The 16,469-nt window shown below is 42.0% G+C and overlaps 1 protein-coding gene across 2 annotated transcripts; it reads left to right on the top strand.

Moving 5' to 3' along the window:
- Positions 1-8,504: 8,504 nt before the first annotated feature.
- LOC118685522 (cytochrome c oxidase subunit 7A-related protein, mitochondrial) lies at positions 8,505-15,871 on the top strand. 2 transcript variants are annotated; one of them, XM_036381086.2, is made up of 3 exons: positions 8,505-8,860; positions 14,476-14,607; positions 15,479-15,871. In XM_036381086.2, exons 1-3 carry the CDS (start codon positions 8,789-8,791, stop codon positions 15,620-15,622), a joined length of 348 nt encoding a protein of 115 aa, XP_036236979.1. In that variant the 5' UTR covers positions 8,505-8,788; the 3' UTR covers positions 15,623-15,871. The 2 variants fall into 2 exon arrangements, with proteins under 2 accessions (XP_036236979.1, XP_036236980.1); XM_036381087.2 differs by lacking the exon at positions 14,476-14,607 and having other exon boundaries at positions 8,515-8,860.
- Positions 15,872-16,469: the final 598 nt, after the last annotated feature.

The raw sequence follows: 16,469 nt of genomic DNA, 5'->3' as shown, positions 1-16,469 counted from the left end.
CTCTACTCACTCCAGCACACTTCAGTCCTCTTCCCAGCAGAGCTGTTACTGAGCCTCCCTCTTCCCCTCACAGGGGACTTTACCAGTGCTCTCCCACGCTGTAATCTGATCTTCTGAACTTCTTTCTCCTATGCAGGGAAATGCTGTGATAAGGAGCTAGATAGTTCTTTCATCTGCTTGTACTCCCAGTTTTACAGTATCCCCGTTGATGGCAGTAAGAAAGAACAGACAGCTATACAACAGCAGACAGAGTATTTACAAAAGAAAGCCATCACTGATCATGCAGCAAGGCAAAGGGGAGACACATCAAAAAACCTTCAAGACTTCCTGAAACAGGAGTTACACTACCATCTGAAGAGACTGATCCATAAATGGAACATGCTTACAGAATGAGACTACAGGATGCTGCAGGAAAGATAATTAGGAGACTGTCAGCTGAAAGATATCATGGAGTAATGGTTACTGCTGCTGGCAGATTACAAATCTCAAAAATAAATGTCATCAAAACTGTACATGATTTTCAATGTAGGAGACACTGATCTCATGGCAGAAATTAATTTTTATGTTATATCTGATATGCTAAATGATTAATTAATAAAGAATGTTTTCTATAAGAAAGATTTCTCAAGTAACCAGACAACTGACATTGGTATTACTCAACTTAAGCATGTCTTTTTTTTTTGTGAATAGTCAAATAGAAACCCCTTAGAATACAGCCTGCTGACAATCAATCAGTCAAAAAACCAAGATGTTTTGCCTGAGTATAGTGATAGCTCAGCCAGCTCTGAATGGCTTTATCCCACAGCAGTACTTGGAAGAAGAGCTTATAGGTAGTAGCTGTGAAAGGCATTCTAGGCAGGTATTGGGATCTAGAAAATCCATCCTTGCATCCCATCTTCCACAATTTACTAGGCTGTATTTACAGGAGTAACTCTACTCCAAAAATACTCCAGGAAGGAGTGGACAGAAGAGGAGTGATGTGCAGAATGAAAGAGATGATGCAGAGAATCTGATACCCACACCATCTAAAGTATATTGTGTTACTTAAGTGCATCTCACCGTCAGCCATGAAGGCCAGGTTCATCCAAAATGCTATCCCATTTGTGAGCTCCAAGCCTGCTCAGGGATACAAACCTAAGCACAGGATGACCTGGAGGTTCACTCCAAAAGCATATTTCTGATTAAAGCTTCTCTGCTGAATACATCTGGAGAAAATGTCTGGTTTTGCTCCTTATATTTCAATTTTTCCTCTCTAACACAGTGGACAACTTTTGTTTTACATTTATATATCCACAGAACTGCAGACATTTCACCAGAGTTGCAGGTCCAGACTTTTCTTAGACTGTATCTTGTCTGAGTGGCCATGGCAGACACACTGCAAGGTCCTGGTCTCCTATTCACTAAGTCTAGGGACTCAGCCAAAGGCTATAGGAGTTTCCTTGCCAAGGAAAACTCTGTCCAGGAGCAACCCAGGAGATGACCCTTGGCTCTGCATCTTAGACACATTCTTAGCTAAAACACAACCAAAAGACTTCACAAGATGTGTCTAGTGCTCTCACAAGGATGCTTAGGTGTAAAGTACTGCTACTTGAAGGCACCAGCTGGTAAATTAGTAGGAAACAGGGATCCTCTGGTGGAAAAACTTCTGTTATTCCTGCTTCTTCCTGAACAGCATGAATTCACTGCATTCTATCAAAGAGTATTGCCTCAGCACGTACCCAGAGATCGCTCTGCCCTAATTTGAGGGTTGAGTTCCAACAGTTTATATCTTCAGCACATTACAACACAGAAATTTCCAACTTTCAACATTTATTACTTATGAAAATTGTTACTAAAACTCACCAAGTGAAAGGTGACTTGGATCTATGCATGTTCCTTATAGCCTGAGGCATGACAGAGAAGTAGTAAAACGTGACATGTACTAAAATATTAATAAACTGACAAGTTTTTAAACCCAATCTCATGATTTTTGAGCATCTGGTGTTGGCAATCCTACATGTTCATTGATTATTGCCTTCTCCATGGAATTGCTGGAGTAAATACAGAGCAGTGTTATTGTTGGCAAAGGATAGATCAAGTCCAAATATAGCTGTATAGAATGTTCTGAAATGTGTCTCATAACAACTGAAATTAAGCATGACTGACAAGTGGGCACTGGGCCAACAAAGCAAAAGTCTTAGGTATTCAAGTCAAGCCCCTGGCATAAACTGTCCAGTTCGGTTCCAACACAATTTTAATTTAGTTGTTAATACTGAGAAACACTGCATGGCATCTTTCTCTAGTCCATCACAACACCATATTATTGATCTTTTTCGAATGAGACATTTGTACAGAACATTTCCTCTAACACAACCGCAAGGGAGGTTTTCAATGGTCTGGGTTTTTTGCTTATAACATAATCTTGTCTTTTTCAGGAAATTTTGTTATAATACTGCACTGAAGATGTGGTTGTCTCTGTACTCCAACCTGTGAATCTGCACATGAAAATGCTGAAAAGAAGGAATTAAATACAAGGACAATGTATCTTCCCTCCGGTATCCACAACATACCTGAGAAAAAGAAATTTTTGCTGTGTACTGTAGATTATTTGAGAGAGAAATGCTTACAGCCCAGGGAGGGAAAAGGAAGAGGTGAAAGAAGACTGGTAGCACTGTGAAAACAGAAAACCTTGAAGAGGCATTTTACCCCTCAAAGTCCAAGGATACCATTCATTTTATTTGGGAACTTATTTCCCTACACATACAGTGTTTAAAGAAAAGTTCAGGAACAGTAAGGTACTGCAATGAGATTTCACTTCTGGTTATAAAAGAAGAAATTGTGTTGCAGCAGAAAGCATAGAAAGCGTGCACACAAACTTTGACCTCTGGTTATCCGTGTCAAAGTCAGTAGCCAGAGGCAAAATATCCAACTTTGCAGTGCAGCATTTCAAAACTGGGAAGTGTTACAAGCCATAGAGATAGGGCCTGGAGATTTTGAAATTACTCTCTCAAAACTAGAATGAGCAGGGCTTTTATGTGATTATTATTTTACTAACAGCCAAAACTGATGTCTCAATCAGATGAAAAAATTACTTTGCTTCTGCAATTCTGAAAATCAATGGAGAAAAAAAGCAATGACCACAAAGCTGAAAAATAGGGAAAGCAGTATTTACTGTAGGTTCCTCTAATGTTTTCCACATCTAGAAACTGGAGCATAAAAGAATATACAATAAAAGAATTGCTCACCTGGAATAAAGCATTGTTTTCACAATTTCCATTCTGCTTTTATTCAGGTAATATACAATTGCAAAGAAATGGTCTATAAAAACCATAACCTACTGCCCCAGAAGTGTTATTTGTTCTTTAGGCTTTACAATAATGACATCATAAAGTATTTAATTCCCTAGTTTACTTCCTCAGACAAGTTCTGCATGGGAAGCTGAAAAGAATACTATACCTATGTAACAAGAGGTAGATATCCTCAGACATGATTCAACACCTTAAAAATGATTCCTGATCCCCACTGTACAACAGTGAACACAATGCCTTTATTGCCAAAATTGCTAGTAAGTAACTATTGCTATGAAGTATTTCACATATAGAAGCCTTATCTCAAGACAAAAAAGTACCCAGGAAACAGAAGTGAAATACAGAATTATTTCTAAATTTATAGAGAAGATATAAATGGCTGCCTCCCTAATACCATCTCCTTCAAAAAAAGGCCAGCATTCTGTTATGAGAAAGTTACACATTAAAAACTTAGGTTAAATTTCTATTAATATTTTAAATCTATTACTCTTTTAAAATACTCTACAACTTTTATTAATTTTCAGTATTGACAGATTTATGAAAGAGAAAGCTCTTAGTTGTCAATAGAAGCCTATTTCTAAGTCAGCTCTGCTGTATGGAGTACATATTGGTGAAAAAGCACCAATGAATTCAGGTATAAGTTTTAGAGGTAACTACCACCTAGTGCATGTATAGACTTAATTTATTTCTTTCAGTTGATAAACAAATGGAATGTGTTTGCAATATCAGCCTCTTACATTAATATCTTGGTGATCATCTCCTAGTTTGGGGGTTTGTAAATATTATGTATACACATACACAAAGCAAATATTAAGCAAATCCAATCTAGTACTCTTAAAAATGAGTACTGCATAAACAAAACATAAGTGCACATGGCAATTTTATGTTCTACATCCACCCACACAGTTGTTCTCAGCAATTCAAGAACAGAGTTGCATGGGCAGATTGACAGAATTTGAGTTACAGACATCTGTGCTGAAATAATGATCAGCATATGATGGTTTTGTTCATTAAGCAACTGATTATGGTCTTGTTTTTTATTTATTTTATCCTCATAAAGAAAATAAATACAATAATCACAGCAACAACAACAAAGCAAAATAAACTCAAGGTACTCTTGAGTACCTTGCTTCCTTCATTCCCTCCCAGAGATCTACTCAACTTGAAACATAATCTTAGTGCTATTCCAGGAACAAGCCATGATAAAGAAACTTGCACGTTTGAAAACAGTGATCTTAAAAATCTGGGAAAAAATGGAATAAACTGCCAGATCCTATTTTCCTTAGCTACTGCCAATACCACAGGGATCCCTAACAGACCAGGCGTCCAACTGCCAGTCCCTATGAATTGTCTGGCTCAGTGTCTGAAAGTGAGACCTCAGGTTAAAGTCCAAAGCAGAAAGTCTTTTCCTTATAGGACATTTTGTTTATGCTAACTGTACAAAGTTTTATGATCTTCCAAAATGCCTAATCTTTCTTTGAAGCCTTCTAGGGTGAGTGACCTCATTTTGCCCCAGTAACTTCCTATGGCAGCAAGTTTTACAGTCTGATTATCCACTATGTCAGCAGGCCTGATAAGCAAAGCAGTCTTGGCAAAAGTCTAGAGACTAAAGCAAGTGATGAACCACAAGTCTAAGACAAAACCAAGTTTCTTCCTTTAAAGGAAAGACTTTATGCTTTTTTTTTTTGCCATGGAATGTTCTCATGCTCCTGTGGTACACAAACAACAGTAGAACTTCAATTTGTAACTGTAATTTTATTCATGTCATCCTCCCATGCCTCTCTCTTGCAAGGTAAACAATTCCCCATCTTCAATTTTGTGAGCTAAAACAAGAGAGAGATCACACCTAGGTTTTGTTCCAACAGCTTGCAGCAGCAAAACTTCACAGCTTACTTCTAAGCATCAAGACTTAAATTGATTAACTGAAAAAGAGGATAAATCTGTACCTTTTCCACAGCTTCCTTGGAGTTCCAGGGCACAAACTTTTTCTTTCTCTGGCTTTCAGTCAATACTGAATGACTTTTCAAGAATTTGATTCAAGAGCAACAATGAAGCAAGAACTAGGTACACAATGGTGTTATCTCAAGGCATGACCCACCCCAAAACCTCAGGTGGTACTGCAGCATGCATTCCTACTGGAACAAAAGGCAGAACAGCAAATAGAACACAACTTTAGGTTGGCACACCTATTTCTTCCAGCAAATGCTGGAAGAATGGAACTGGAGGAACCTGCAGACAAATATACCCAGGATCATTTAAATAGGAGCTAGATCCCATGGATTTCAAAAGGTCAGGACTTTTACCACACAAACCTATCTATGATTCATATCATTCTACTAAAAGAATATGTGTACCACACCTCCAAGGTCATCTACTCCATTACAGACAGACCTGTAATCAAACCACTTTTAGTTTATTTCTCTCAGGAATAAATAGAATCCTGATCAGCAAATTCTTTTCAACCATAAATTATGCAGCACATCTTCCAGTTCTTTAATACTGCCTAGTCTTGAAAGCTACAGGGATTTCACAATTCTTCCTGTAACATTTACAAAATATTTCCATAAATTTCCTACTTACTGAGCAAATAACATATCCTCTCCAGTTAATGTTCCTGACACAGGGTACTACACATGGAGCACCCAGCTGCTTCTCTCAATAGGAGAACAGCACAGACAGAGTTTGTGGACTTGAAATTTCCCCAAGAAGAAAACCTGCCTTCAGGGCAACAGGCACAGGCAAGAACTGGTGCAGCAAAGACCCAGGGTTCTGGTTCATAACCTGCTCTCACATGTGAGAGAATGGATGTGCAGGGCTCCCAAGGGCTTCCCCTGTTAATGAGCAGTGGTTATCCTGTATAGGATGTCTGTTCAAAAGGGAATAAATCCAAGATAACTCAAGGCTCTCTTTTGCCACCACCAAACTCAAATTCTAAAATCCAAGTAGAAGGCGTTACACGGGTGGGTAAAGAAATCATATCACACATTTTATATGGGTATTTTACTTTCTAAAATATCTCCTATGAATAGATCTTCCCCCAGTTTATAAGCAAAGCACATTTTAATAGTTTTCACTCAGTGCATGACCACAGATATTTTTATAGCACACATATCTTCAAAACTGCATGTGGGACTCTTAGTGAGCAATGATCTAACTGATGGAAGTCACTAATGATTAAACATCACCAACAAATGATCCTTTTCAGCCAGGCCTCAGTGTGTTTAATCTCAGCCAGCCCACAGCATGAACTCCAGCCATGAATTCTTGCTGCTAGGCTTGTCACAGCAGGATGCTCTGGGTCACTAACAGCATGCCAGCTGGCACCTGCCTGGGATCCACAGCAGGCATGGAGGGATGGAGGAATACCACAGCCCATGAGCTCTGTGCAGGGTAAGGCTGTGCCATGTCCTACGGCAGATGAGGGGCTGCTGGCTTCCCAGGAACACTACATTCACAAACAGAAGCAGCACTGTATCCCAGTCCCCTGGTTTAGGATGCTTTGTTTAGCAAAAGCCCTATTTTACACAAAGAATTAAACATTTCAGATGTTTTCAGAAGATGGCAGGAGAGAAGGGAATCCCTCGATAAGAAACACGTGAATGGCTTGTTAGAGTGGAGACACAGAGATTTAGTTCCAGAAAACAAAACCACTGTTGTATCTGTTGCAAAATGTGAAATATGTAAAAATTTTCTTAAGAAAGGATGTTGTTTGATCTTTGTATACGTTGCAGCCTAATAAAAAAGAGAGTTGATCTGTGAAACAGATAGCAGCTAACAAGCAAGCTCTCAGTAGTGTCCAGGGGTTAGAAGGACAAATTTCTTGTTTGTAGAATTGCCTTGTTAAACCTTATTAAGATTTTGGGCTTGACATGACTCAGTGGTCTCAGACCTAGTGGGAGGTTAACAAAGGTTTAGGATGTAAGAAAAAGGATGTACCAATGATAGTGGACACAACAAATGCAGAATTTACAGACCACAATGACATCTGATGGAACTCCCAAGATAAGGAAGGCAACTCGGCAACTGTGCTGAATCAGCTCCGACTGGGTAAAAGGTAATCCGGGGAGAGGGAGGTGGCAACCACCAACTCAGACCATCAATAAACCCACAGACCCAAGAGAAGAGCAAGACTGAGCCTGTGGACTAACTAGTATGGAAAACAAGAAACTCATTGACAAATAGAAGATAGCATACTAAGTAATAAGAGACCTAGGCAACTTCTAGCCAATTACCATTCATGCCTCTCTTTGCTAAAACACATACAAAAGTAAAAAGTTTTGGCAGCTGCTGTACTGGATTTCTGGAACACCGCGGAGGACCCAGGCTTGTGCAACTCTGAAATAAATATTCTATGTGCCTGTATCAGCAATAGTGTGACCAGCAGGACCAGGGAAGTGATTTGTACCCTGCACTGATGAGGCTACACAGAGAGTCCTGTCTCCAGCTCTGGGTCCCTCAATTCAGGAAGGACATGGAGGGGCTGAAGTGTGTCCCGGGAAGACCAATGGAGCTGGGGAAGGGCAATGGAGCTGGGGAAGGGCAATGGAGCACAAGTCCTGTGAGAGCAGCTGCGGGAGCTGGGGGTGTTTAGGGAGGAAAAAGGGAGGCTCCCGCACACCATCCTGTCACTGCCATTCCCCGAACGGGGCTGGAGCCATGCGAGGGTAGGTCGCCTCTCCCAGGGGATCAGCGGCAGGATGAGAGGAAATGACTTCAAACTGCCCCTGGGTAGGTTTAGGTAGGAATTTCTTCACAGAAAGAGCGATTGGGCACTGAAATGGCCTGCCCGGGGGGGTGGTGGAGTCACCGTCCCGGGAGGTGTTTAAAGAAAGCCTGGACGTGCACTCAGTGCCCTGGTCTAGTTACACGGGGGCGATCGCTCATAGCAGGGACGCGATGCTCCGGAGGTCTTTCCCAGCCTAAGTGACTCTGTGACTACCGCCTTGCGGCACAGCGGGGCCCCGTTGAGTAAGACCCAGCAGAGCGGCGCTCCCGGCCCAGCGCTGCCCTCACCCCGCGGGCAGCAGTGGGCGGCGCGCACGGGCGGGGCGGGGCCGTGTGGGGGCCGCAGCCCCGCCCCGGCACCCGATGTGGGCGGAGCCTCGCCTCCCGCCTGCGCCGATTGGCTGTCGCTAACCACGCCCCTTCGGGAACTCGCATCCCGGCCCCCCCCCCCCCCCCCCCCCCCCCCCCGTCCCCCGTCCCTGCCGTTGCCGCTCCGGGGTTTCGGCTTCCCTGCCTGACTGGAAATTGCCGCCGGCCTCGTTTTTCCGCGAGCGGCGGCCGTGCTCGGGAGAGGCGCGCTCGCACTGCTTCGGCGCAGGCTACTGTATTTTTCCGGACTTTCTGTTTTCAGTCTCATTCTTTCCGCGCCCTCCCGCGCAGGCGTCCCTGCGAGCCGGCGGGGCCCTTGGGCGTTACGGCGCCGCAGAAAAGGCGGCGCGGGGCGGGGCGGGTCCTTTCGGCCGTGCCGTCGCAGCCGGTGCCCGGCCCGGCCCGCCATGTACTACAAGTTCAGCGGCTTCACGCAGCGCCTCGCCGCGGCCACGTCGGCCGCCGCCTACAGCCCACAGGTAACACCCGCACCCGGGCCGGGGCTGCGGCACCGCGGGCCTTGGCTGAGCCGGGCCGGGCCGGGCCGGGCCCGGCCGCCCCCGCGGGCACCGAACGTACCCGGCCCCGCGCGTGACCTTGGGCGAGACCGGAGGCGCGCTCTGCCCCGCAGCCCTGCAGTCGGCTTTGGGATGTACTGGGGGTTATGGCAAGGAATTAAGGCGCTTTCGTCAGAGAGGACTGTTCCAGAGCTGAGCGGTGCCTGGCGGGGTTTTAAAATCACCGGATCACAGAATCAGTTAGGTTGGAAAGACCTCCGGGAGCATGGAGTCCAGCCTGTGACCGAGCACCTCCGTGTTAGCTGGACCATGGCACCCAGTGCCACGTCCAGGCTCTCCTTAAATACCTCGGGGACAGCGACTCCGTCACCTTTCTTTTTTTTCTTCATTTTACGGGTTGGGGTTTAGAGTTACGGTTTGGGGTTAGGTAGAGCCCTTGCATGGTTATGGGGTGGCAGCTGAGGCGCTTTGTGGTGGAGCTCTGGAGGTGCTGCCAGGCAGAAGCCAGCAGCGTCCTGGCTCTATCACCCTGTGAGCTGTGAGTGAGAAAGCATCACTGTCCCCTGCTCAACACTTACTGGATCACATCCAGGTGCTGTGTCCAGCTCTGGGCCTCCTGCTCTGGGAATGGCAACTGGAGTGAGTTCAGCAGAGGTCAGCAGCCAGCCGAGGTTAGCAGGATGGAGCCAGGCTCTGCACAGGGGTCCATGGTGGGAAGGCAAAAGACACCAGGCAAAAACTGCAAGGAGAGGGGTTCAGGCTGGACAGAAGGAAAGACATTATCATGGTGGGAAGAGTCAGGCAGTGGAGCAGCTGCCCGGAGAGGGAGGCTGTGCCCTTTGTCCTCAGAGACTTTCAGGGCCAGGCCAGACAAAACCCACAGCAACCTGCTGTCACCTTGCTCTGGACTGAAGAGCATTAGAGGGCCTTTCCATCCTGAATTACCCTAGGATCGTAAATAAACACCGAGGTAACAGAGTTTCTGATATGGAAGTTTCTGTCCTCAGAAGGTTTTTTGTCCTTGTCTTTCCCCATCATTTTGGAAGGCTCCTGGATAGCTACTGGGGGCCAGGGGTGCAAGAAGGAAAGACAGCAGAATAAATAATATTCTAGTATGTACAGCACTTACACAGTAGCAATATATCTAGCACTACTGCAGTGATTGGGGCACTTCTTACCTCTCTAGACAAAGTTATGTTTGGAGAATAAACATTGATACTTCATTTACATAGTGGAGAGCAAAGGCTTGCGGGAGGAATGGGGAAGGACTTCAAGCCTAAACAGTAAAGAACCTCCTTCATTTTTGAAAGTTACTTTCAATCCTTTTTTATAATGCTATTAGGCCAGCTTTTTAGTAGAATTTCCATTTTTTCCCCTTAAGCTTGACTGAATTCACAGGTCACACATTTAGATGCATCAGTCTGCTAAAATGTTTTCAATAAATAGCAATTGAAATATAAGAGTAATCCCATGAGTGTTAAGGTGTTAAGTTCAAAACAAAGTAAAAAAGTAAATTTTTTTCCTATTGATTTCATTGCTCCATTTATTAAAACTATAGTTCCACATGTAAAGTGGTTTGCTTTTTATGCTTCTATTTATTTTGATGTTTCTGGAAAAGTGAAGACATCCTACCATTCAAATTCTCCTTGGTAAAATATACACTAATTCTCTTTGTTCTGTGCTGTTACATTCTGGTGCTTCCCAATAGAATACTGTTTTGCTGCAGGTTTAAGCTTACTGTGGGCTTGCAAAATATCAGTCTAAGTGGACTTCAGAAATTATTTTGCTGACAATAACATAACTAACAGCTTATTCTAACAAAAAAAATCTCTCAAGTTTGAAATCTGTATTGTTCTTTCCATCTCAGACTTAGTATGCTTAGAAGACTTAATTTTGCATTTAACAAAGTTGTATAAAGTAGTCTGAACGATTTATCTTTGGGATGTACTGGGACTTTATCCTGTTTGAATAAATGGGAACTTCCTTAGCTAATTGAGGAGTGAAATAGTTTCAAAAGTATTCATATTTAGGAGGATAATGACTGCCATAACCATTACAAATTCAATCAAAAATATTGAAGAGTTAGCTTATGTTTAAAGTACAGTCACTGGGACCAGTTTCACATAGTGTCAGATGAGGACAAGTACATGAACTTTTCCCTAATTCTTCTACTGGACAGGAAAAAATGTACTAGCAGGAATTTACTTGTACTACAGTATTGTTACTTCATGCAACTTATTTTGCTTGTAGCTATTTAAAGCCTCCAGGAGCCACAGATATTTTGATTTTAGCTAATATGAATTGCTTAGAATCTATAATATGTAACCTTTTCTGCCCTAATAATAATAATACTTAATAGGTACACAAAATCACTGTCCTTGGATTGTCATCCCAGTGCAAACAAAGACTCGAGTGGTTTTACTTAAGAGCCTTGTGTTAGTCATAACAAATATATTTAACTTAAGGCAGTGAGGTGTATTCTACTGTGAAGGACCTGCTACTTAGTTTAGAAGTGTCTAGGTTCAGTAGGTTCACAGAAGTTATTTCAATGCATGTTCTGAAACCCTGATTCTCAGAGTAACTTCCCCATTCCCCTTTGGTCCTTACTTCTGTTTCCTCTCCTTTCTCATTCTTGGATCTGTTTGAGCAACTCCCCTTACATTTAAAAATTTAAGAGTGGTGCTATCTCCATCAAATTATGCTCCAAGTCCTTAACTGTTTTGTTGCCGTGAGGAAAATGTAAATCTAACTTGCAGATTCATACTAGCAAGGTGTAAATTTGTTTTAACTTAGAGCCTGATGGCCAACCAACAGACACATTGGGTCCTGAGATCTTCACACTGACAGGAAAACAAACACACTCTACAGAAGGGTAGGCAGAGAACTCTGTTTGCTCTTTTGGATTACCTACGTGTCTTGACCTTTCATTGAGAACTTTCAGGACTTTGAAAAAGTCATTGCTGTGGCATGCTGATGAAATCAGCTGATGTTGACTCTTCTGCATAACTACATCTGCTGTACTTTGTCCAAGACTTGGAAAAAAAATCATGTTATAGTGATTAAAAATAAAAGATTAACACCTTAATATCAGAAGAGGAATTATTAATTATTAACTTTTTTTTTTAAATGAAGCATAGGTCAAATGTGTAGAGACATTAATTCCTCAGTACTATCCCAAGTGTAGTGAGACACTGGTACCAGTCATTAAATAAACCCATGGTTTTAGTAATGTTAAATACAGTGACCAAGGGTCATTTAAGGTGTGTCAGTTCTTACTTAAACATTTTCTGCAGTGAAATTCAGCCTTTACATTACACTGTGGATTTCTCCTCAGCCATGCTAAGCTTAGTAAACTGGGTATGAGATGAAGCACTTGCCACTTTCTCTCAATAACCACAGGCAAGTAACAAGGTGGAACAGCCCCCCATTTGCACTGATTTAACTGGGCTTGGTTGGGGTTGGCCAAGACTCAACTCACTTGGAATTCAAGTGAAATTTTACATTGGTGAGGAACCTTAATTAATGCAGTGTCTGGGTTAAGCAAACTGAACTGTCTCCCTTCTGCAGCATGTGTTTTGTTTTACTCTTTCCTGAAGCCAGTGAACAACATCAGTGTTTTTTATTTAAATTGCTATGTGATGTCCTGAAATGGCACCATGCTGCTTTGGAACTAATTTACACCAGTACTTTGATGGCTATGTGAGTTTTCTGAACTGGTTCCATTTGATTTCAAAATGAAGTTTGTCACTTGAGTCGGGTCTGACTCTGCTATGGCTCCTGCAGAAGGGGCTCTTAAAACCCCTGAACAGGAATGTATTTCTAAAGGCTGAAAAAGTATGCAATAACCTACAGTTGTTGATTTACTAACTATTGAAGTTATTAGAGGGCACTGCTCCTGAAAACATTGGGCTTTCAGGAAGTCAAAAGGGAGATTCAGAACTGGAAACTTGAAGGCACAGGAAAGATGTGCATTTTCACATTTGCTGTGATACTAACAATCGAGAAGGCAAGAAAAGGTTTGGAGAAGAAGTCACCTGCACTTTTAGTATAAGCATCTGTTCTATAGTTATTTCTGTCAAATCACCAACTTGTTAAAGACAAATCTAATAAAGTACTTAAAGTCCCTATAGACAAAAATACTTGTCCAAAATTGCTTTCCTCAAGGCCTCTGATGTAGCTGGTACGTAGCCTTGAATATATAATTAGTAACTTCGCCTGGCTAGCAATAGTTCCCTAGATGCTTCCTTCGTAGCACTGTGGCCAGAACTGGTCACTGGTCTTGAATAATTCAGTGCTTGCCTTCTGTGCAAGCCTGCTCAGTGGGAAGAAAGAAATTCAGTTTTGCTGCTGCCTTTCAAAACATAACCAGAAAGGTCACAAGTGAATTCTAACATTGAGTCAGGCACTAGAAGAGTGGGAAGCTGAACCCACGTCTTCAGGGTATAGCACTGATGACCATTCCATAGGCTATTTTGGGAGGCTGAGAAACCTGGTTGTTCTGCTGAAGATGCCTGTTGCAGCAGAGAATTTGCATAAGGAAAACACATGTCTGGTCTATGGCTGGCTCAAAAGAAAGAGTGCCAGTCTACTTCCAGCTCCAAATATTGTCAGACAGTTCTCTTCAATACAAAATGCATCAACTAGTCCTTTGAACAGAAACCAGAATTTCAGTGGCTGCTTCTGTTTGTAATAAAACCTGTTGCATTGAACTGACTGTACAATGCTTTTAATTTCTGTGGGAAGTTAGGAAAAAAAATTCAGCTGTTTTGAGAGCCACAATGTAAAACATCACTGCTGTGTGTCCAGACATAATTCTAATTTAACTACAGTAATAAAGACAAGGAGATCACCTCATATTGGCTGTGACCTTGTGCCCTTAATCACAGAACTGAATTATGTAGTTTCTAGGTATGGCAAATGCAGACTACAACCTTGTGAACCAAAAGGAAGTTGAGCTGTGCTTCTCATGGGGCATACATTGGAGTGTGGGAAGTTGCAGCAACATCTGAACTATAGGATGTAGTTACACCTGCATAAAATATCTACTATATCAGAGCCTCTGAAGGGCCTTGAGCACCATTTACACTTCTGTATGACCCAAATGTTCCTCATACTTTTATTTTTTTGAATCCCCAAGCTATACATCCAAATTATTTAAGGCCCAGTTATTTATGGCTAATGCTTGCAGCATTCAGGAGGTAGAGCTCATTCCTCACTCTGACCTTAGCATCAGGGATCCTTGATCCTAATCCTACTTCTCAGAGAGAGTCCTAGATAGTCTCTGTGTAAAACAGAAGCAGTAACTTGGACCGAGTACCAGCACAGAAAAATAACAGCTATAAATTCATGCCATGAGGAGATTGGAAAGGAGGCTGCTATTTTCCTTACTAAGCTCTGACCCCAAGTTGTCACCAAGATATCAGTGGGCCAAAAACATATTTGTCACAAGTCTTCATACCAGATAAATACTCTTTGTAACGTATCCTTGTAATGTCTGGCAGTGTGCCTGCCTAATGTAACAACTGGTACATTTACAAGTGTGATATACCTTGATATTTTAATCTCTATTTATGCAGGGACTCAAACCATTAGCTCCCACTGATTATCCACATCTGATTTTTGGGACAAGTAAACCTGCTCCAGGTTTACCAGCAGCTGATCCTTTCTTGGGTAAAAACAAGGTGCCAGACCTACAGAAAGTTTTTCAGGTAATGACAACACTGGAGAGTGGGACATTTCTGTCCTTATTTTAACGTAGCTAACTACTTTTGCCATTCTACAATACCTAAATTCTGTAAAGTCTAGTCAAGAAACTGTCACGTACAGTATAACATGTGTACTTGTACTATACTACAAAGTATATAATATGCCTTGAATAGCAGATAAATACAGAAAGTGGATAAATGCAGCAACATTGTCTTTTTGCTGAACAACAACAAAATGGTACAACAATTGGTTGTTGTACCATTTGACTATTGGAAGTACTTTCTCTCTGGGAATCCATGACTGCCTTAAAGCAGATGTGGAAGAGCAAAGCAAATCATTCCTGTTTTGTGTATAATAATTTGAATGTTGCTGAAGCTGTTTATAGTGCAGTATAAGAACAGCACAGTAAAGTTTTCAAAGCCAGTTTGTTAGCTATGGAATTTCTAAACGTAGGACTTTTCTTAAATTAGTTAAGCTTTTGTTTAAGCCTCAAGAATGTGCTTTATATAATGTTCCCTTTTCTCTCTTACATGCCACTTCCATTTGGAATGTGTCAGTCTGACTCGGTGAATAATTTTTTATACATATCTTTTCACATTCGGTTGTTAGCGACACTTCTCCCATCCAGGTCCTCTTGAGAAACATTTCAAGATACATTCTTTCTGCTTGCACTTAACAGCTTTGGCTAACAAAATTAACTTGCCTTGCATTTGTCTTGCTAGACAAAATACACTTTGTTGTAGTGAGCCTATTTGTCAGGAGGCTTCCCTCTCGGAAGTCTCTTCATTTACCCCAGGTAGCTTATTCCTTAGTGACCTCAGTATGGGTGTTAATTTCTTTTTTGCTTGTTTTCTCCTTGAACTCTTCCCACAGAAATCAGATGGACTGCCAGTACACCTGAAGCTAGGATATCCAGACAGGCTGCTCTATCGGACCACAATGGCTCTGACAATAGGAGGGACTATCTACTGCCTGGTAGCACTGTTCATTGCCTCACAGCCAAAGAAACAAAAATAAATGAACCACACTTCATGGGACTCTCAGCACTCCACTGAAGATCTCCTGCATGTACCACTTTGCACTTAAATCTGTTCCCTGTGATCACAGGGTTCGTTGTTCAGATCGGATTTCTTGGAGAAAATGTTTTTAAATCTGTTGCCTTATGTATTCTAAAACACCAATGTAAACAGAGAAATACAATATTTTAACATATGGTTGTAGCTTTTCTTGTCTTGCAGGAGTTAATAAACAGTTGGAGAAAGTTAAGCTTTTCCTTCCATCTCTCCCCCAACTTAACAATGTTAGAGAGAGGACAGGACAAATAATTTGTGAGCTATGCACCACAATCCTTAGTAGAAGGACGCTGCTAGTTTCCAAAACACTAAAAGCAAAAAAAAAAAAAAAATTATTATAGCATATTGGGAACCTGTTTCTGTCCTATACTTTTCCAAATCCTGGTACATTAGTAAGTAATATACCACCTCTGGTGCTAGGACAAAGGGCTTGTCTCTCAGGAGCATTTAAAGTGGATTTATTCCATAACTGTAGCATCACTGTAGGCAGCAGAGTGCACCATTATTTTAGCATCAGTTACACCAGTTTTTGGACTTTGCTTTGTCAAGCTGTCTTACCATGCAATAACGATAGCTACGTGAATACTGAAAGAGTCCAGTCTCAAAAGTTTCAGACACCTGGTAGTGAAATAAACGTACTGGTACACTTATAGGTTCAGCTTGAAGATCCCAAAGAATAAAATTGATTCAGCTACCTTGCTGTCATCTTTTTGAGATAGAAAAGCTCTTAAAACCTCTCCCAGACCGCACTGGGTGTTTAACAGTAATTTTTGGTGAAACAGGTTGCTGTC

This window comes from Molothrus ater, chromosome 3, assembly GCF_012460135.2.
Source record: "Molothrus ater isolate BHLD 08-10-18 breed brown headed cowbird chromosome 3, BPBGC_Mater_1.1, whole genome shotgun sequence".
NCBI lineage: Eukaryota > Metazoa > Chordata > Aves > Passeriformes > Icteridae > Molothrus > Molothrus ater.
This window is presented reverse-complemented; position numbering and strand designations above follow the sequence as displayed.